The 21,958-nt window shown below is 47.1% G+C and overlaps 1 protein-coding gene across 1 annotated transcript in view; it reads right to left on the bottom strand.

The window, feature by feature from the left end:
- Positions 1-2,807: 2,807 nt before the first annotated feature.
- Positions 2,808-21,958, bottom strand: part of LOC144805455 (uncharacterized) — a 62,183-nt gene continuing 43,032 nt past the window's right edge. Inside the window, exon 2 of the mRNA XM_078672006.1 lies at positions 2,808-6,894. Within this exon, the coding sequence (XP_078528132.1) occupies positions 4,941-6,182 (1,242 nt within the window). The 5' untranslated portion in view covers positions 6,183-6,894 and the 3' untranslated portion in view covers positions 2,808-4,940. The remainder of the gene's footprint in view (positions 6,895-21,958) is intronic.

The raw sequence follows: 21,958 nt of genomic DNA on the forward strand, positions 1-21,958 counted from the left end.
ACTTGAGTCAGGTTGCCGGCCACATTCAGGATGGGCATTCAATCTCCAGAGCCTTCCACCTCAGTCCAACACACTTGAGCCAGGCCGCCGGCCACATTCAGGATGGGCATTCAATCTCCAGAGCCTTCCACCACAGTCCAACACACTTGAGCGAGGCCGCCGGCCACGTTCAGGATGGGCATTCAATCTCAAGAGCCTTCCACCAATAGTCCAACACACTTGATCCAGGCCGTCGGCCACATTCAGGATGGCCATTCAATCTCCAGAACCTTCCACCACAGTCCAACACACTTAAGCCAGGCCGCAGGCCACATTCAGGATGGGCATTCAATCTCCAGAGCCTTCCACCACAGTCCAACAAACTTTAGTCAGGCCGTCGGCCACATTCAGGATGGGCATTCAATCTCCAGACCCTTCCACCACAGTCCAACACACTTGAGCCAGGCCGCCGGCAACATTCAGGATGGGCATTCAATCTCCAGAGCCTTCCACCACATTCCAACACACTTTAGTCAGGTTGCCGGCCACATTCAGGACGGGCATTCAATCTCCAGAGCCTTCCACCACAGTCCAACACACTTTAGTCAGGCCGCCGGCCACATTCAGGATGGGCATTCAATCTCCAGAGCCTTCCACCACAGTCCAACACACTTGAGCCAGGCCGCCGACCAATTTCAGGATGGGCATTCAATCTCCAGAACCTTCCACCACAGTCCAACACACTTTAGTCAGGCCGCCGGCCACATTCAGGACGGGCATTCAATCTCCAGAGCCTTCCACCACAGTCCAACACACTTGAGCTAGGCCGCCGGCCACATTCAGGATGGGCATTCAATCTCCGGAGCCTTCCACCACAGTCCTAAACACACTTGAGTCAGCCCGCCGGCCACATTCAGGACAGTCATTCAATCTCCAGAGCCTTCCACCACAGTCCAACACATTTGAGGCAGGCTGCCGGCCACATTCAGGATGGGCATCAATCTCCAGAGACTTCCACCACAGTCCAACACACCTGAGCCAGGCCGTCGGCCACATTCAGGATGGGCATTCAATCTCCAGAACCTTCCACCACAGTCAAACACACTAGAGTCAGGCCTCCGGCCACATTCAGGATGGGCATTCAATCTCCAGAACCTTCCACCACAGTCCAACAAATTTGAGGCAGGCTGCCGGCCACATTCAGGACGGGCATCAGTCTCCAGAACCTTCCACCACAGTCCAACACACGTGAGTCAGGCCGCCGGTCACATTCAGGATGGGCATTCAATTTGCAGAAGCTTCCACAACAGTCCAACACACTTGATGCAGGACGCCGGCCACATTCAGGATGGGCATTCAATCTCCAGAGCCTTCCACAACAGTCCAATACACTTGAGCCAGGCCGCCGGCCACATTCAGGATGGGCATTCAATCTCTGGAGCCTTCCACCACAGTCCAACACACTTGAGCCAGGCCGCTGGCCACATTCAGGATGGGCATTCAATCTCTGGAGCCTTCCACCACAGTCCAACACACTTGAGTCAGGCCGCCGGCCACATTCAGGATGGGCATTCAATCACCAGAACTTTCCACCACAGTCCAACACACTTGAGTCAGGCCGCCGGCCACATTCAAGATGGGCATTCAATCTCCAGAGCCTTCCACCACAGTCCAACACACTTGAGCGAGGCCACCGGCCACGTTCAGGATGGGCATTCAATCTCAAGAGCCTTCCACCAATAGTCCAACACACTTGATCCAGGCAGTCGGCCACATTCAGGATGTCCATTCAATCTCCAGAGCCTTCCACCACAGTCCAACACACTTAAGCCAGGCCGCAGGCCACATTCAGGATGGGTATTCAATCTCCATAGCCTTCCACCACATTCCAACACACTTTAGTCAGGTTGCCGGCCACATTCAGGATGGGTATTCAATCTCCATAGCCTTCCACCACAGTCCAACACCCATGCCGACAAATCATGGACAAAGGGATTGGGACATGGTCTAGGGACACTAACAACAAATCCTACATCAAACCTCACGTTTAACTGATGGAGAGCTATGAGCGACCTGAAGCGTAATACTGAGAAAGAGTAACCTGGAGAATTGCTGCAAATTAAAGTAAACAAAAAAAACTAATAAAGAACTACATAACCACAGCTGTGTGACCTGGAAGCCGATTGTTTCTCAATAAAGCCCCAGTTTGTGATTACCCTACAGTGCTCACGTTATCATCCGCGCTAGAAAAGATGGGAGCCTGGGGTGTCTGGTCACAGAAGCTTATTTACATACAAAGGGGGTGACAGCCTGTTCACAACGCACAGCACAACTTCTTTACGTAGTACACAGAACAGGGTAAAGTCTTGTGTCTCTTTTTTTCATTTTCTTTAATATATCCTGCACCTCGCTCTTGTCTTCTCTTTCTCTCATTTCAATTCATAGCAAATTACTCAATTTCACTATTGCTTTATCAGCACGGCACAAGTCGGGGTTAGCCACAGTTTGAAGGTGCCCCCCTAAAATTATCTAGAAATGGGACTCAGTTTCACCTAGATCCTTAGCCTGCAACTGGTAATTGTAATTGTTACTTTGGGCCCCAGCACTGCAGGCACATGCCTCTGAGTGTTTGTTTGTGTGAGTGGCACAAGAGAGGAACAAAGAACTTGACAAAATTAGCCCCTCTATTGCTTAATAAATTGTAAATGTGAAACAGTTTGGGGCTTAGGGGCTGGATAAAGAATAATGTCAGGAAACAAACGCAAATTAAAAGCAAATTTTATTTATTCGCTGAAAACTGTTTAAAAATTTAATTTCTAAGTTCCACATATCTGTTAAAAAATATTTACACTTTCAGTCAATTCTGAGTTTAGTTACAAACTGATAGTGGGAAAAACACATGCTGTATTAAAACTGAAATCAAAAACGTATTTTTACATTATTTTATGTTTCTTGTTTTTTGGTTTTAAAACATGCTGTCAACCTTTCACGTGAAATTATTATGAGGGCCTGACATCACTTCTTGTGACATCACTACATGTGACGTCATTATGATTTGCATATGATAATGTGCTCCGTCACTATTTTCCTTCCTTGTGCCCTGTTTATTGGCATGACATGGGTCTATAGGTATTGAAAATAAATATATAAATTCAAGGTATTCAGTCTGTTTCTCTGGTAATGTCACACATTGACATGTATTTGGCTGCTTCTTCTATTATTAGGTGAGTACATATCTGCTGCCGTTCCCCCTCCTTCCATTTCTCTCTTTTTCTCCCCCATCTCTGTCTCTCTCGCTCTCTTTATCTCTCCCCCTCTCTATCTTCCACACACTCCTGTTAGCGTTAGCTTCATGAATGTCACAGCCATTTCTGGCAATCATACCACAAATCCTTCAGAACATTTGAGACCAAAGGACAATAAAGTGTGGAAGACGATTTGCTAGGAGTACAAACGCTTGTCCTGGCACATATATGCTCTTGATGTGAGATTTCACTATTTCACCACATTCTTCAAACAGAGTCTGCTGCTTACAGTGGCTCAATTATGGTAAAAAAAGAAGAGTTTGGCAAGTCACAAAATGAATAGGGAGAGCCAAGTCGGAAAGGAGCCACGGGTCACACTTAGTTATAAGGCCCGAGGCATGAACTGATCCATCAACCGATAACAGAGTGTAAAAGATGCAGCAAACATTACTTAAAAACAAAGTATATGCTCTTTTATATCTCAAAACAGGTTATTTCTTGAACACCTGTGCTTTGCTTTAGTTCATCACGTATACTGCAGTGGCATTTGTTAATAGTAATACATGCATTTTTCCAATGAAGCTTCCCATCTCCAGAGCCCTGACAACATGTCCACTCTCGGTGTGTTGGGTTTATACGTTTTATCACTAATCCGGCAAGTTAGCTGAAAATACCGCTGTTAGTCCCAGTATTGTTCAGTGTTGCTTTTACAGGTAGTGTGATCAGGTGCAATTTAATTTTTTTCTTTGTATCTCTTCTTCACCAAATAAAAATCAACAATGTTTCTTTTCTTATAGTCCACATTGTGCTTATCTCCCACTGTGTATCCTAGTACATCATGACACTCTGCTATGTGTACGGAAGTGAACAATCACTGGAAACAAACACTTTTATAATTCTGCAAACACTGTTATCTGTTTTTCTTCTTTACTGCCATTTTTGTCTTTTATCATCTGGTATTTCAATGTTCCACATAATTTCAATTTTATCTTTTTCCGTAATTCATTCCTCTCACAATAACTGCACTGTTCAGCTCTTGTCTATGTCCTCAGATGGGTCAATATTATTTTTGATGTTCTTAAGTTCTTTCGCAATCTCTGCATCTCTAGCATTATTTCCATGTGTGTTAAATGAAGGAGTGTATTCACTGAGGGCTGTGTGGGATCGAAAATTGACAAAAGCTTTTCTCACTTTCAGTGCCCTTATATGTTTTCTCCCTGTGTGTTCACTGATGACTTTGTAGCTCTAATAGTAGACTAAACTCTTCCCACATTCATTGGACTTGAGTGGCTTTAGCCCTGTGTGTGTTTGTTGATGTTTTCGTAGGGTTGATAACTGACTAAAGCACTTTGCACATTCATTGCACTTGAATGGTTTTTCTCCTGTGTGAGTTCGCTGATGATACATTAATGCTGAAGAGGAGCGAAAACTACTGTCACATTCATTACAATGATAGGGTTTTTCTCCTGTGTGTATTCGCTGATGTCTTTGTAGTACTGATAATTGACTAAAGCTCTTTACACATTCACTGCACTTGAATGGTTTTTCTCCTGTGTGAGTTCGCTGATGATTCCTTAAAGTTGAAGAGCTGCGAAAACTACTGTCACATTCACTACAATGATAGCGTTTTTCTCATGTGTGTGTTCGCTGATGACTTTGAGGGTGTAATAACTGACTAAAGCTCTTCCCACATTCATTGCACTTGAATGGTTTTTCTCATGTGTGTGTTCGCTGATGACTTTGAAGGTGTAATAACTGACTAAAGCTCTTCCCACATTCATTGAACTTGAATGGTTTTTCTCCTGTGTGTATTCGCTGATGTCTTTGTAGGACTGATAATTGACTAAAGCTCGTCCCACATTCATTGCACTTGAATGGTTTTTCTCCTGTGTGTATTCGCTGATGTCTTTGTAGGTTTGATAATTGACTAAAGCTCTTCCCACATTCATTGCAGTTGAATGGTTTTTCTCCTGTGTGAGTTCGCTGATGATACATTAATCCTGAAGAGCTGCGAAAACTACTGTCACATTCACTACAATTATAGGGTTTTTCTCCCGTGTGTACTCGCTGATGACTTTGTAGTACTGATAATCGACTAAAGCTCTTTACACATTCATTGCACTTGAATGGTTTTTCTCCTGTGTGAGTTCGCTGATGATACCTTAATGCTGAAGAGGAGCGAAAACTACTGTCACATTCACTGCAATGATAGGGGTTTTCTCCTGTGTGTACTCGCAGATGTCTTTGTAGTACTGATAATTGACTAAAGCTCTTTACACATTCATTGCACTTGAATGGTTTTTCTCCTGTGTGAGTTCGCTGATGATTCCTTAAAGTTGAAGAGCCGCGAAAACTACTGTCACATTCACTACAATGATTACGTTTTTCCCCTGTGTGTGTTCGCTGGTGTCTTTGTAGTTCTGATAAGTGACTAAAGCACTTTGCACATTCACTACACTTGAATGGTTTTTCCCCTGTGTGTATTCGCTGATGTCTTTGAAGGTGTGATAACTGACTAAAGCTCTTTACACATTCACTGCACTTGAATGGATTTTCCCCTGTGTGTTTTCGCTGATGTCTTTGAAGGCTTGATAACCGATTAAAGCACTTTTCACATTCACTGCACTTGAATGGTTTTTCCCCTGTGTGTATTAGCTTATGTTTTTGGAGGTGTGATAAGTGACTAAAGCACTTTGCACATTCAATGCAATGATATAGCTTTTCCCCTGTGTGTGTTCGCTGATGACTTTGAAGGCTTGATAAGTGACTAAAGCTCTTGACACATTCACTGCACCTGAATGGTTTTTCTCTTGTGTACGTGTGCTGATGAAGCTTGAGTAGTGATGACAAACTAAAGCTCGTGCTGCATGTGTATGATTCTTCTTTCTTGTTTAGTGTCTGTGGGTCGGGTATATATTTGTCTACATCCCATGACTGCATTTCCTGATGGGCCGACATGGCTGATAAAGCGCTTGTGTTTTTTCTCACACATTTTATATGTGTGCAGTATTTTGCACGTTTGATTTCTGTTTTAACAAAATGCGATAGCCACCAAATATTTGCCACACTCCTAATATGTAGAAGGTGCCTTTGTAGGCGATTGTGCCTTTAGATTTGATTATGGCTATGCACACTTGTGGGTAAAAATGTATCTTCCTTCTGGCCGGTGCAAATAGGGACAGTCTGCTGTATTTTAGATAGAAGAACTCCTCTTTCATTTACCTGTCAATTGTCTGGCTCCGCTCTGTTGTGCTTTTCTCTGGTTGCTGTGGTTTGGCCAGAGTTTAAAATTCACCTAAAGCACTGAATGATGGCTTGTCGTCATTTTAGAAAACAGAGCACTGCGGTAATCACACTATACCGATCCCATGATCAAATCTGGTGTTGGACACTTGTTTATACAAGATGCGGTTTGTTATTGTTGTTGCCTTAATTTTCCGAAGGTCATTTCTTCGTCTTGTGGCGTGGAGGTGCACAGCTCAGCGTCTTACAATCGCTGACCTGCCCTTGATGCTTCATCCAGGATCTGTCAGTTTGTGTGCAGGTTCCCCTGTCGCCGACTGCGCTGATGTTTTCCTGAATACTGTAGCTCATTATTTCTGCTATTATTGAAGATTTACAGCATTCGCTTCATTATTGATGGTCATTTCATACATTCAAGGCTTGTTTTCTGTTGGATGTAAAGATATTGAAAATTACTAAATTGAAACATAATGGAATGAGAATTCACAATGTTTAACTGGTTGTAAAAGACATTTCGGGGCGATTTACCAAATCTCCACACAATGCAGCGCAGCCCTCCCCCCGCGAGGCTGCACTGCGCAACAAAGAGGGAACAGGAAAGCACCATATTTTCAAAGATATGGCTCTCTCCTTCCCTTTCCCTTGCGCCGGCACTGATTACAGCGGCCCTGCGCCATGCACACACCTTAGCACAAGAGCGCTAGGGTGTGTGTGTGAGTCCAGCATAGGTTCTGTACAGGAAGGACACCGTTCCTGTACAAATTACTATGCCTAGACGAAGGAAAGCTTTTACCATATTGTATACATGTTGCACAGTGCAGCACGCATGCAAAGTCAGAAAGGGAAGGAGAAATGAAAGCATTTCTCCTTCCTTGCACCTAGTTTTGTGGTTGCACGGTAGCGCCCTTGCACCACCCTTGGCAGGCACCAATGGCACAAAGTAATGCGAAACAATGCTATGCGCAGTGTCACATTACTTTAACGTTATTTCCAGCGCTAAACAAGTTTAGCGCTGGAAAGTAAATTAGGAGAAAAAGATTTTGCACCATTTTGTGCCACTTTTGTGCCGCAAATACAGCGCAAATACTTAGTAAATCTCCCCCTTCTTCTTTATCGCTTTTGAAACTTAGCAAGGAATATTTCATCATACACAGGTATTTAACTAAAAGTTCGGTTGATCAGGTCACATCTTATTACATTTACAGAGTAAGGGCGCTCACGGAGCACCCATGTGCTTGAGGTATAGCTTAAGATAGAGGCATATGGTGAAGATTTCATTTAAACAACAATAGAGTTTAGAAAAAGAGATGGATCAGGCTGGGCTGCAAAATTTCCAGTAACGAAGTATACAACAAAAGTAACTCCATTCACACACTTCTTCTCGTTCTTCCCTACTCACTTAAGATCATCTCAAATACCAACTCCTGTCTTTACCTCGCTGTTCATAAGTCACCTTTGACACTTTCAACAGCTCCCTTGGTTCAAGCATTTCTGGTTTATTCTAACCTGGAAGACTGGAACATTATTGTGAGTTGAGGGGGGTTTCCTATCACCATAACATCTGTCCATCGTCCTGAAACTAGTGCAGCTTACAGCACCCTGTTCTGGCCCTGAAAGACAACTTTAAAAAGCAAGTCTTTGGTTCTTCCTAAAGTAGATAAAGTTCTGTAAGATGCAGCTCTTTCCAGGGCTTTTGTGTCAAACAGAACGAGGGGTTCACTGTAAGGCCCATCCTTTACATTTTAAGCGCGGTTAAGGTAAACAAATATTGATTCATATAATTTAATATTCAACGATATCAGTCATTTAGTACTTATAGAGAATCCATCACAACCAATAATTTACCTGACATATCCCTGCAGCAGATGTGGGCCTATTACTCTGTTTACCCCCTTTTCCAACATTACATGGCATCTGGCATGATGTTGTCCTTTTGGGGCCCAGGATGCCATTTGTGACCGGATGGGCATTTGGAAGAGCGGGAGGAGGTGTCAGTTATCCACAGGTGATGCGGCATTTCTAGCTTTCCATATTTCTCATAATCAAGTGTACTTAATTTCATGGCCTTCGGCCCCCCTACTGCCCTCTGGCTGCACACTCACTCTGTGGGGTTCATCAGAAGTCAGATAACTGCCTCATGCTCACAGAGACAAGGATCTCACTTCTTTTACAACACTTATTGCAGACATAGGGCCTAGTTAGGAGTTTGTCCAACAGATTATTGCCTCAAAACTATGGGTGGGTGAAGAATTCCGCTCTGCCGGCGGAGCTCGTGAAGTTTTGCCCACTCTGGTCCAAAAAACTCCATGCAGAACGGAGTTTTTTTCTCCAGCGGTTCGCCAACGGTAAAGTGGCGAGCACTTGTGAGAAAATATAACGCGCTAGACCTCCTACTGGAGAGATTTCTCATTGCGGGAGGTCACAGCAGGTCGCGACCACTCGAGTGTTAAAATCTGCCATTCTTGTTGATGAAGCTACCATTCGATTAGAATATCAATTAGAGCGGCAGAGGCAGCAGCGCCCTCTGGCATGACGCGTAGTGCTGTTCGTGCTGATTAAACAGTGGGGGTTAAACTCCTGGCACTAAAAATCAGTGAGTGCAATGCAACTTAAACTCTGCCACTTGTGGAAGTCTCCCTGGCACTTTGTGGAGTTCAGGGGAGTAAAACTCTGCAAACTGCACCAAGGCATTATCAAAACGTGACAGATATCCTGTCTGCCTTATTATAATTGCCACAGGATGTAATGCATTTTTAGTGGGCCAGGCAGGATACCTGTCACATTTGTGATGGAATAAACCATCTGCTGAAATCTAAATCAGGCCTTTGGTGTACATTGCATTCAGTCTGGCTAAATGGGCTTGACGGATCTTGTGGTTTGTGGGTCTATCACTGCTTTGAGGTCACCGCCAGGCAGACCTTCTGTCAGCTGTGCCTCGTGCAGATCTTCCTTTCAGGCTGCGACTTCTGCCCGCCGTGCCTTGTGCAGATCTTACTTCCAGGCAGGGGCTTCTTTCAGCTGCGCCTTGTGCAGATCTTCTTTCCAGGATGGACTTCTGTCAGTCGTCCTCGTGCAGATCTTCCTTCGAGGCAGGACTTCTGTCAGCTGAGTTTTGTGCAGATCTTCATTTCAGTCAGGACGTCAGTCAGCTGTGCCTCGTGCAGATCTTCCTTCCAGGCAGGGCTTCTGTCAGCTGCACCTTGTGTAGATCTGCTTTCCTCAATGATCAGTTCAAAGGTTAGGAGAGGTAGAACTGGTCTAGGTCATCTTCTTTATTGCCGTTTAACTGGTCAAGCCACAGAGGTCATGCTCTGAGATGAAGGAGAGTCTGGATTTTCTGAGCTCTGTGGAACATTAAGACAGTTCTACGGCATCCAGCACACACTACAAGACTCCACGAGAGATTTATTTAAGCACCAACCCAGGGTCTGGGCCCCCTACCTACTAGAAGTGTTTAATGCAATCCTTGGGGGAATGGCGGTCCCTAGTACTTGGCTGGGGGCAGAGATTGTCCCCATATTTAAGAAGGGCTCTCCTCTGCTCCCTGCCAATTATAGGCCGATCAGCCTTATTGACGTTTCACAAAAAATCTTTGCCAGACTGATTCTTGACCGCCTGCAGGAGTGGATGACAGACCACTCAATTCTAAGTACGTTTCAGGCTGGGTTTCGGAGTAAGGTTTCAACCACGGACCAAATTTTCCGTTTGGCCCTCCTCTTCTGGAAGACGTGCGGGTGGCGGGTGGCACGCTACATACCGTCTTTGTTGATCTCCGCGCAGCCTTTGATTTGGTTCCGCGGAGTAAACTATGGACGGTACTCTCAAACTTGGGTATCCCCTCCGATCTTTTAGATATTATTATTCGTCTGCACACACACAACTATGCACAGGTCAGGTGCGGGAGGATGGGCAGCCTCTCAAAAAGATTTCCCATTGGCAGAGGGGTAAGGCAGGAATGTGTCTTAGCACCCACCCTGTTCTGCCTCTTTGTCAACGGCGTAATCGATTATCTCAACAAGATCCCCAATACAGACGCTCCAAGGCTAGGCGGCAGCAGGGTGCCCGCAATTATGTTTGCGGGTGACACCCTGCTGCTGTCGAAATCCCCAATGGGGATACAGCGCATCTTGGAGGGTTTTGAGGCATTTTGTGGAGAGCATGGTCTCGAAATTAATGCCCTCAAAACCAAGTATATGATTTTTAACCCCCCTAAAAAAACTCGCCCTAACCCTTTTATAGGCCTGAACAGGTTAGAGAGGGTGTATATGTTTGAGTATCTGGGTGTGACCATGAATGATAAACTGGAATGGGGTGATCATCAAGCTAAGTCCCAGCTCAAACTAGCACAAATAGCAGGGGGAATAATCAGGTTAGTCAATTCTAACAAATCATCTGCTAGACCGATAGGTCCCCCGCTGGAGATTTATAGACTCCAGGCCAGAGGTGCGATCCTTTATGGTAGCGAACTTTGGGGTCATGTCTGTAAAAAAGATCTAGTTATTGTTGAAAATAAGTTTCTCAGACAACTCCTAAAGTTACCGGCTAGCACTCCCCTCCTGCCCCTCCGATTGGATCTGGGCCTGAAACCACTGGATGAAGTACTGGGTGTAAAGCCTTTAACCTTTTGGCAAAGATTATGGACCACTCCTGAGTTAGCCAACTATAGGCAGGAATTGCGGGAAATTCTCGCTCTTCCTACTATAGGGAACATCTCATGGTTTAAATATCTAAAAACTGAGTTTACCCGGCTGGGTCTTCCGACCCTTTGGAGTGACCCTGAAGTGGCGTGCCCAGCACTATCCCGCAAACATCTGGTGGCAACCTTCCATGCATGCAATCTTGCATCCCACATACAGGGTAGACGCCCAGATTCCATAACTGACATTTTCTTTGGGGTTAAAGATTGCTATAAGTTTGAGACTGTTCTAGATTACATTTTCCCGAATCTTGCCAGGAAATTATACCTGCAATGGCGCTATGGCACCCTGCCGTTAAGAGCCTTTACCAGCAAATGGAAACAGCACTCCTTGGAAAACTGCCCTGGCTGCAATTGTATGTTAGAGGACGAATTGCATCTAGTTTTCTTTTGTCCTGCCTACATTGCTGCTAGAAGGTTTTGGGTAATTCCACTTTGCAAAAATCTAGGGTTTGCTAACTGCTCAGAGGCCTTTAGAATACTCAAGACTGACCTCTCAAGCGCAACTGTCTTTGCGGTGGCCACATTTCTCAAAGCAGTGTGGCACAAGAGATCCTTTTTAATTTCTAAGGCACCTCTACCTTGATTCAGACTACGCACTAGTGAGATAATAATTTTAATGTATTATGTTACGTTATGCCTGATTTTTAGTGTCAGCATTAATGGTTTTTATATATTTATTTTCTGTAACAGCACAGATTGTTTTAAATATGAATTAGTTCTGAATCATTATATCGTTTAATATTATGATTTTGGTACAGTGGGGCTTGCTTCGAGAACTAACTGCCGCTATTTGTGTGCTATCTTGTAATCGATGGAGTAATGATGTCTGTATTCTATTTTTTTTACTGTATTGATTTTATGCTGAATCTTTTATGGCAAAATTGCTGAAATAAAGATTAACGAACGAACGTTACTGCAGGAAGTCTCCTTGCAGTCAGATGCACTTGATTGGGATAAAAGGTACCATGTTTGGTAGAAAAGCTACAACTATTGGAATAATAACATACCAAAAGCCGCACATACAGTGCAATAACACAGACCAGGTACTAGAAAAACGTGATGCAAACAATGCAATAACACAAGCCAGGCATTGGAAGAATATGACAGAATCAGTGCAATAACACAGGCCAGGTACTAGGAAAACGGGACTCAAACAATGCAATATCACAGGCCAGGCATTAGGAGAATCTGATGCAAACAATATAATAACACAGGCCAGGCACTAGGAAAACGGAACGCAAACAATGCAATAACACAGGCCAGGCACTAGGGGAGCAAGCTATCTTATCACCAGCAAGGGACACCACAAGCTCTGCGCAGCACCCTGGTGGCACAGGAGTCCCAGGGCCCTGGTCGGAAACGCCGCTAGTGCCATCAGCCCATCCAGGCGCTCAACCTCAGTGTGAGGACTGCCTGCCCCAGCATCCCTTGATGTCACCGCGCTTATACCGCTGCCTCTCCCCCCACAGTGCGGGACCCGCGCGGGCGAAGCCCGGGCCAAGGGCTGTCCCGTCCTTGCCCTCATTGCCAGGAAGAGGCAGGGCAGGGCTACACCCCTTTCCACTGGCATTAGGCATCTTGCCTTCTCAGATTCGCTGGACATTCAAGAACTGTCGTGGACTAGTCAAGGTACTGTTAACGCGGTTATCTCCCAGCATTGTCCAAACTACTCTCTTTGATTCTAAATAATTACGCTCTCTCTCCTGAGGGGTTTGTGGGGCCGGTATAAGGGTGGCCTGAGGGTTCTCATTGTCCACGGGGCCAAGAGGCCTGTTCATTGCTGATTGTGTAGACAGGTTGCTTTAGACTTAACTTGCACTATAGAGGTAGCATGGGGAAAGGGAAAACTATGGAGGGCAGTGGGGGAGGGGCGGGAGGGATAGTAAAGGGAAAAAGGCTAGGAAGATACAGAAACATGCAGGGAGTAATTGTGTACTGGATAGGATAGACACCCGCATTAGCGAGTGCGAGGACATATTAGTGACAGATACAACCACCCATGTAGCAAATACTAAATCCCCACAACGCTCTACCCAACCAGCTAGTTTAAACAACCCTAGTAGGGCCCGCCAATGAGCTATTCCAGCTATGTTTCATAACCCACTAAAACAAGCGTTGTCATAGCCAATGGGTCTCGTCTTTGGGACCTTATGTTTTAGCCAGAACTTTTGGCTATGTTGTAGAGCATTGTGGCTGCTGTGAATTTTGTTGAAAAGTTATAATAAAAAGTGTTAAGCATTTTTGTTACGTTTATACAAACGAAGACAACATTATATACAACTGAAAACCTGATAAAAAAGATTTTAACATAAAAAATGTCTTCTACTTTTTTGTACTTGCACTGCTTGCAACTTTTTCCTGCCTGTTCTCATGCTTGTTTGTTATAATTTTTTTTGTTATGGGAAAGCGGGACATAAATAACGGGGGAGTGTAGGTTGGAAAACAGTAATTTAACCCCTTCACTGCGGCGGCTATTCCGCCGCAGTGCTAAGGGGGCGGGGCGGCCGCATGCTGGTGACGGAACCGCTCCGTCACCAGCGTCGGTTGAGCTGTGCTCGTGATGGAGCGGTTCCGTCACGGCCCGCCCCGCTCAATAGAACGCTCAACGCAGGCGCGGAATTACCAAGCAGTGTGTCCACCAAACACTCGAATATACACTGCCTGGGTTAAGAGGCTTTTCCTCTCTTGAGGCTAATGATTGACTGCTTTGTAATACCCAGAACAAACTAGATGGTCTTTTTGCTCCCCATATGATTAAGGAATCCACTCTCTTACCCTTAGCTGGTACTCAACTTCCTTGTCTTCATCCAGGAAGGGAGGCTACTGCCTCTCGGGAAGCACCCTCCTTACCTGTAGGAGTATCGGGCCCAAATGATGTACTTATTGATGTTCCAAGCGGACATTCACCTGCTACCCATGGGACATCCATGTTATCCTGGAATGTAGCAGGATTGAAGACGAAGACCGTCTCCCCTGATTGGTTCGCTTTTATTGATCAGTTTGATGTCTGTTGTTTTCAAGAAACCTGGGAAATAGACCCCCTATACTGCTTAGGTTGCTTAAATTACTATACCCCTGCAACATGTGGGGGTAAGGGTCGACCCTCAGGTGAATTGGTAATCTGTGTGCGCCAAGTTGGCGGTTTTAATATTGGGTCCTTGAAACACAGAGTAATGATATTGTTGCGATCAGGTTGAAGTGGGGCCAAAAAGGGGCTGTGGACGTTTCTAACGTTTATGCCAGGGGCTCAAAGGGGAAGAAGTCTAAAGTTATAGCGGCTTTAGACAACTTATTAGATCTACCGTGGTTCAAACATTCTGATTGCGGGGGATTTTATTGTGACTTTTGAGCCCCTCACTCTTGAACATTATTGTAGGAAGGTGTCATCTGACTGCATGGTTGCCCCCACTTTTTTCCTGGTGTTTTGCTGGTTTTCGACTTAGTTTGGCTGTGATCCTGCTATTCAGGACCCCAGCCTATCTGCCTTCTCCCTAAAATTGATTCCATGTACTATGGATATACTCCAGTTTGGTTACTGGGATACCCTTTTGAGTCCCTAGTACATGGTACACTAGGTACTAAGGGCATAGGTACCCCAGAGGCCTACCAGGGGCTGCAGCATGTATTATGCCACCCCTGGGAAGCCTTCCAAAATGACATGCACCCCTTACTGAGATATAGGTTACGTATATCTACTTTAAATCACTACACATAGAGACCTATCAGTCACCCCTATGGCAGGCCTTATCAATCTTGAAGGCAGGGTGCTTGGTTTCATGTGAGAGGGTGCCCATGCATGAGCAGAGCCCCTCTGCAGCTTTCGGAACCATTCTCTGGGGCTGCTCTGAGATGCAGCCTGACCATATACTCTGCATTATATCCTCGCGGTAAATGCTAACTTTGGGATGGCTGCACGGAAACATGTTGTGTTTGGTGTCAAACACTTTGGAATCTTACTCCCCGCCAGTCCTGGCGGCGGGGTAGAATTCCACCCTTCTTGAGGGAGAGACATTTACACACCGGTCTACCCGGTAACCAGTTTAAAGAGCTATGGCATCACAAAATGGATGCTGCAGCCACAGACACAAGTCTGGCCTACTGCTGCTGACCGAAACTCCGGCAGGGGAGGCCTGGACAATAGGTTTCCTGTCACAGGGAGGCGTAACCACCTCCCAGACAGGCCATGGTGGATTAGGGCTGGGTGGTTACACTCCCGGAGTGCTTTGAAGTCTGCACTGGGGGCACATTTGGTGTCCCTGTGCATAGTCCAGCTCAAACCAGTTGCAGGGGCTACCAGCCCCTGCTCTGGCACGAAACTGGACAAAGGAAATGGGTGTAGCCATCCCTCTTTCCAAACCCTCCCATAGGTGGGTCCCCAGAGTTAGTCCAACCCCTTTCTTAGGTATAAGTAAGGAACCCCTGGCAACAGGACTTTAGATATCCCTGGAGGAAACTCTGCAACTGAATCCTGGAACTTTGACGCTCTACTCAAGACTAGAGGACTAAAGAAATCTCCTTTGGGGTCAAGGAGTAACTCCCCTGCTTGGCAGGCACCAACAAAGCATGTGCCGGTCTGCATCTCCCAAGCTCCAGACGGACTCTGAAGTATCTGCAGCCCAGGAAGAGGATTTCCAGACTTCTCAGAGGCTGACACGAGTCCCCAGCTAAGCTGAGACCCACAGCCCTCGTGAGTGACGTGGAACTAGAACTCCTGGACACCCTGCACATTTGCAAGTGCATTGACTTCTCGACACCTCTTGCTTTAGATGTGCCCTGACTCCCCACCAAGTGGGGAGTCCCTCGGACCTTGCTGGCCCACACTGAAGCATCTTTCTCTTTTCTGCGTGGGTTGCTGTTGCCAAGGCTTGTTGGGTCCAATCCAGGCACCGATACTGCAGCACTCTACATACTTCGTGGGTCAGCTCGTATCTAGCAACTGGTTGTCGTCGACGCCTCCTGGTCCTTGTGGCTGAAGAGTCAATCTTCACCTCCTTCACCTGAAATCACCCGACATCGGTGGGCATCTGCCTATCGTGTCCCTGGTCACTGGCAAGTGACCCAGACTCTGTCCCCTCTTCTTTCAGGTTCTTCTCATCTTCGATCCTGACTTGGATCACTGTGGACACTTTCCACTCTGACAGCAGTAGCACTTTGCAGCAGATCGCCATTGGAAACAGCGAAGATTCCCAACACCAAAAGACACCTATGCACCCGGCTTCCCTGGGTGAGGTAACTCGAGTACTATATTGCTCCTGTGGGTGTTGGCTCTAGAACTCCTTAAGTCTAAAGGGGTTTGCTCAAAGTCCTCCTCTAAGTGTCCATTTTCTTTACATTTCCAACCGCGACATTCCCATTTGAAGTTTAACGGTGATCAGACTTATTTGCCTGCTACGCGCCGCTATTACCTGCTGTTTTAATCATTTTAAATAACTTGTTAGGCTTAAATCTGTTTTTGCACTATTTTGTTTCGCGCTTGCGCTGTTAGCGCTAGAACGCCGTTGCTCTCTTCTTGTGTGTGGGGCTCTTCAGCTAGGACTTACCCGCATATTAATTGTTTGGCACCCACACTTGCTGGGATAGAGGGATAGCTGGGGGGGCTCATCAGGAACTCGCCGCTTTTGGCCGCCATATTGGGTTGGGCTCACGAAGGTCAATACCATCTTTAGGAGCCTTCTTGTGTGAGGGGCCAGTGGCTTGCCCTCACAGGACTTTTGTATTGGAGGAGGAGCCTACTTAAGCGAGCCGCCTCCCCGTAGTCAGGTAGACTTATTTGCCTGCTACGCGACGCGCGACGCACGCCGCTATTACCTGCTGTTTTAAATATTTTAAATAACTTGTTAGGCTTAAATCTGTTTTTGCACTATTTTGTTTCGCGCTTGCGCTGTTAGCGCTAGAACGTTGTTGCTCTCTTCTTGTGTGTGGGGCTCTTCAGCTAGGACTTACCCGCATATTAATTGTTTGGCACCCTTGCTGGGATAGAGGGATAGCTGGGGGCTCATCAGGAACTCGCCGCTTTTGGCCGCCATATTGGGTTGGGCTCACGAAGGTCAATACCATCTTTAGGTGCCATCTTGTGTGAGGGGCCAGTGGCTAGCCCTCACAGGACTTTTGTATTGGAGGAGGAGCCTACTTAAGCGAGCCGCCTCCCCGTAGTCAGGTAGACTTATTTGCCTGCTACGCGACGCGCGACGCACGCCGCTATTACCTGCTGTTTTAAATATTTTAAATAACTTGTTAGGCTTAAATCTGTTTTTGCACTATTTTGTTTCGCACTTGCGCTGTTAGCGCTAGAACGCCGTCGCTCTCTTCTTGTGTGTGGGGCTCTTCAGCTAGGACTTACCCGCATATTAATTGTTTGGCACCCTTGCTGGGATAGAGGGATAGCTGGGGGCTCATCAGGAACTCGCCGCTTTTGGCCGCCATATTGGGTTGGGTTCACGAAGGTCAATACCATCTTTAGGAGCCATCTTGTGTGAGGGGCCAGTGGCTTGCCCTCACAGGAATTTCGCGATACTTCGGTACATAAGATGGCCACCCCCTTAGCGTGCAGCGTTGGCGCGCAGCGGGCGCGACGTAGGCGCGCCGGAGGTGCGCCAGAGGTAAGCCCGTTTGCGCCCGTTCGCGCTACGGGCGCCTAGGGCCGAACACTCTGTCTCTTCGACTAGCCCACGCATAGTATTCTCCAGGACAGATCTTTTGCAGCTTAGACCCCAGCAGGCTGCTCCTTCGGTCAAACCAGAGCAGCTGTTATGTGGACTACTTAACGTCCGGTCCCTCTGTAAGCACCATATGGAGATTGTTTTTCTTATTGAGTCCTGTGGACTCGATGTGCTTTTCCTCACGGAAACATGGACTCGGGCGGACTGTGAGGTAGAATTGGGTCTGGCGTGCCCCCAGGGCTATACAATCAGGCACACTCCTCGCTTGAAGAACAGAGGTGGTGGTATAGGCTTCATTTTTCGGGAAACTCTAGCTCTTTCGCAGCTACAGATCAAGGAGGTGCCGGGCTTTGAGCTTATTGGCTTCTCCCTTAAAGGGCAGGAGAAAACGCTATATTCAGGGGTGCTTTGCTATAGACCACCGGGCAATGCCCCTTCTACTCTACTGGATTTTATTGATCTTATTTATGATCTTTCCAACTCCCACAATAGACTGCTAGTTCTGGGAGATTTTAACCTATGGCTAAACGGGCCTTTAGACTCTGCCTACCATGACCTCTGCCAGGCCTGTAATAATATTCAGCTGCAGCAGCTGGTTCTCTCTGCGACCCACCAGAAAGGCCATGCTCTGGACCTGGTGTTTGCTGACGCCCAGCATGTAGTGGTGAATGACATCATGCCTCAATGCTGGACGGATCATGCGCTTGTTTCATTCCATCTTTGCCTACCTGCAGTCCGAGTGATACAGGGCAGAGCAATATCAAAATGGGTAGATCTTGGTCTAGACTTTTAAAATCTTCAGTCCTGCCCACCCTTCTCCCTGAAGGTTTTGCACTTGGAAACAATGTCGATGTCGGCAGATTTCCGACTCCCTGGATAAGGTGGCCCCATTGCGCTGCTCAAGGAATAGACAGAACCGCGCCATGCCTTGGTTCACTCCTGACCTCTTGCAGCTGAGGTTGAGATGCAGATGGGCAGAGAGGGTGTGGAGGAGGCACTATCTGGAGGCTGCAAAAACTACTTTTAGATTGACACTACAGGAATACAAAGCACAGATTAAGTGTGCCAAAGCAGTATATTTGGAGGATACATTAAACTAGGTGACTAATAAGTCTCAGTCCCTATTTAAGATTGGGAATGATCTTTCCCATCCGGCTGGTGCCATGAATACTATTCCAATCTCACAGGCCTTGTGTGATTCCCTGGCAGCCGCCTTTGAGGATAAGATCGCCACGATTCTGAGTGGACTTGCTGGGGAGGCTTTGTCTCTGTTGACCCCTTTGGACAGTCTACCTAGTCAGTCTACCTTGGGAGTTCCGGAAGAACCTTCCAGTCGACCCCGGCCTAGTTGCTTGCATTCCGGCCTGGGAGCTCCGGAAGAATCCTCCAGTCGACCCCGGCCGAGCTGCTTGCACCTCGGCCTGGGAGCTCCGGAGGAGTCCTCCAGTCGACCCCGGCCGAGCCGCTTGCACCTCGGCCTGGGAGCTCCTCCAGCCGACCCCAGCTGAGCCATCCCTCTTTTAGTCCGGGAGCTCCGGACGAATCTTCCAGTCGACCCCCGCCGAGCTGTTTTTCTCTCGGCGTAGGAGCTCCGGAAGAGCCTTCTAGTCGACCCTGACAGAGCTGTTGGCCTCTCAGCCTGGGAGCTCCGGAGGAACCTTTCAGCTCTTTCCAACTGAATGATTTTCCTCCTGGCCCAGCTGCGCCGGGAGTACCATCCGATGGTCGCCTGCTGAGTTGCCCTCCCTCTAGTTGGGAGGTCTCGGAGGAATCTCCCAGCCATCCCCGGCGGAACTGTCTTCCTCTCAGTCTGGGAACCCTGGACGAACCTCCCAATCATCCTCAGCTGAGTTGTTTCTCTTTGCCATCTTTTGAGGAGTTCTGTAAACTGGCACAGACTGTATCATCAGGCTCGGCGCTGGATCCTCTTCCGCATAAATTCTGGAAATTATTCCAGGACGAACTCTTCCACCCTCTGTACTCCATCTGTCAGCAGTCGCTTGCTACTGCGACTGTCCCGGAGAGCTGGAAGCTGGCGGTGGTTTCCCCCCTCCTGAAAAAACCCACACTTGACCCGACCTGTTTGTCAAATTATAGGCCTATTTCCCTGCTTCCTTTTCTGGTTAAGATCTTGGAGAAGTTGATTACCCGCTCTCTATCCAGTTTCCTAGAGGATGACACCTGGCTGGATGTGGCCCAGTTTGGGTTTCGGCCAGCGCACGGGACGGAATCGGCGCTGGTGGCCGTGTTAGAAAATCTTCGTTCGCGGGTCGACACAGGACGGGCAGCCTTTTTAGTGCTGGTCGACATGTCGGCCGCGTTCGACACGGTCAGCCACTCCACCCTCATTAAGAGACTGGAGGAGATCGGAGTTACGGGGTTGGCAAGGGACTGGTTAGTCTCTTACCTTAACAACAGACAGCAGGTAGTGGCTTTGCCACCTTTTAAGTCGGACGTGCGGAAAGTTGGGCAGGGAGTACCGCAGGGCTCGGCCATCAGCCCCATATTATTCAATCTGTACCTCCATCCTTTGATCCAATTGATAAAATCTTTCGGTATCTCGGTGTTTAATTACGCCGGCGATAAACAACTGGTCTTTTCCTTGGAGGGCAAAGACGCTGTCTCTTTAGAGACTTTCCACCGCTGCCTGACTGTCACATCGAACTGGTTGTGTTCCAACCCCCTCCAGTTTAATGGATCTAAGACGGAGGTACTCTACTGCTCCAATGACCGTGTACCGTGTGCTCTTCCGGATGATGTCTGGCCTCCTTCTTTTTCTGGGACAGTGACTGCTGCACCTGGACCTTTTCGTTAACAAAACCGTAGCCACTTGTATGATGTTGCTTCGGATGTTGCGGAAGGTCCTACCACTACTCCCAGCGCAGGCTAGGCCAGAGGTAGGGCGGGGTTTGATCCTAAGCAGATTGGACTACTGCAAAGCACTGCTCCTGGAGGCGCCTAGAACGCTGGTGGGCAGGCTGCAGCGGGTCCAGAATATGGCAGCCAAGCTGGCACTTTCTCGACCGCGCACTGCCTCATCTACCTTGGCACTACAGGATTTACACTAGCTGCCGGTTCATCAGCGGATCCTTTTTAAAGCATCCTGTCTGGTTTTCAGAGCTATACATGGGCAGGGCCCAGTTTTGTTACAGAATCTTTTCTCCTGGTACTCTACATCTCGGAGCCTTCGCTCCTCTTCTGCATGTCTGGTGTCGGTCCCCAGAGTCCAGAGGGTAAGGATGGGAGGGCGGTCGTTTAGTTTTGCGGCCGCCAGACTCTGGAACTCTCTCCCGCTCTTGTTAAGGAGTCAGGGTGAATTCCCAGCTTTTAAAAAAGGGCTGAAAACTCATTTGTTCCCTAGAGTAGCCTAAGCTCCGCATCGGTGGTTCGGCCTACTGAGTCAAAGCGCCAGGATGCCCTCTGGGTGACAGAACAGCGCTATATAAGTATGCAAAATAAATAAATAAATAAATAAATCCGCGGCTGTGTTCAGACACTTGGGTGGTTCCTGGTGGCCCCAGCACTTCTACAGGCTCTAGTCCTTGTGTCTATCAAAGTCGTGGTTCTTATACGACTTTATTGATATATGGTTTGGTACGCCCCTAGGGCTCAGCATATATTGTGGTAATTTACTGTGTGCTATTACGTTTTCTGTATGTACTTTTGCCTCTAGCCTCATAAAGGGACTAGAGAGATGTGTTTAGAATAAATACATATATTTTATATATATTCCTTGAGTGGTTCTCCTTTCATTTGGTCATTCACGAGATTATAGACTGGTAAAACAAGCTGCTTCACATTCCTCCAATACATAGCCTGAAGGCTGCTCCATAGTTACCACAAGGATAGCTTTCAATAAAGGTTGCATGGAACCTATCATCAATAAGGGTTGTTTGGACTGGTGCAAGGTGCCCACTAGAATAGTGGACAGCATATGCCAGGCCAACTTCTCAAATATTAATTCAAGTCTTACTAAAGCAGGCACGACAAAGTGCACAGCATTGGCGCCCTTCTCCTTTGTATTTGCAGCAGCGTGCCATGAGCCTTTCCACTTTAATAACGCCTGTCGCTTATTTGAAATGCAGCCCACACAGCATTCGTGAGACGCCGCTTGTTTGTATTTGCAGCGCCAT

Source organism: Lissotriton helveticus, assembly GCF_964261635.1.
Source record: "Lissotriton helveticus chromosome 1_1 unlocalized genomic scaffold, aLisHel1.1 SUPER_1_unloc_10, whole genome shotgun sequence".
NCBI lineage: Eukaryota > Metazoa > Chordata > Amphibia > Caudata > Salamandridae > Lissotriton > Lissotriton helveticus.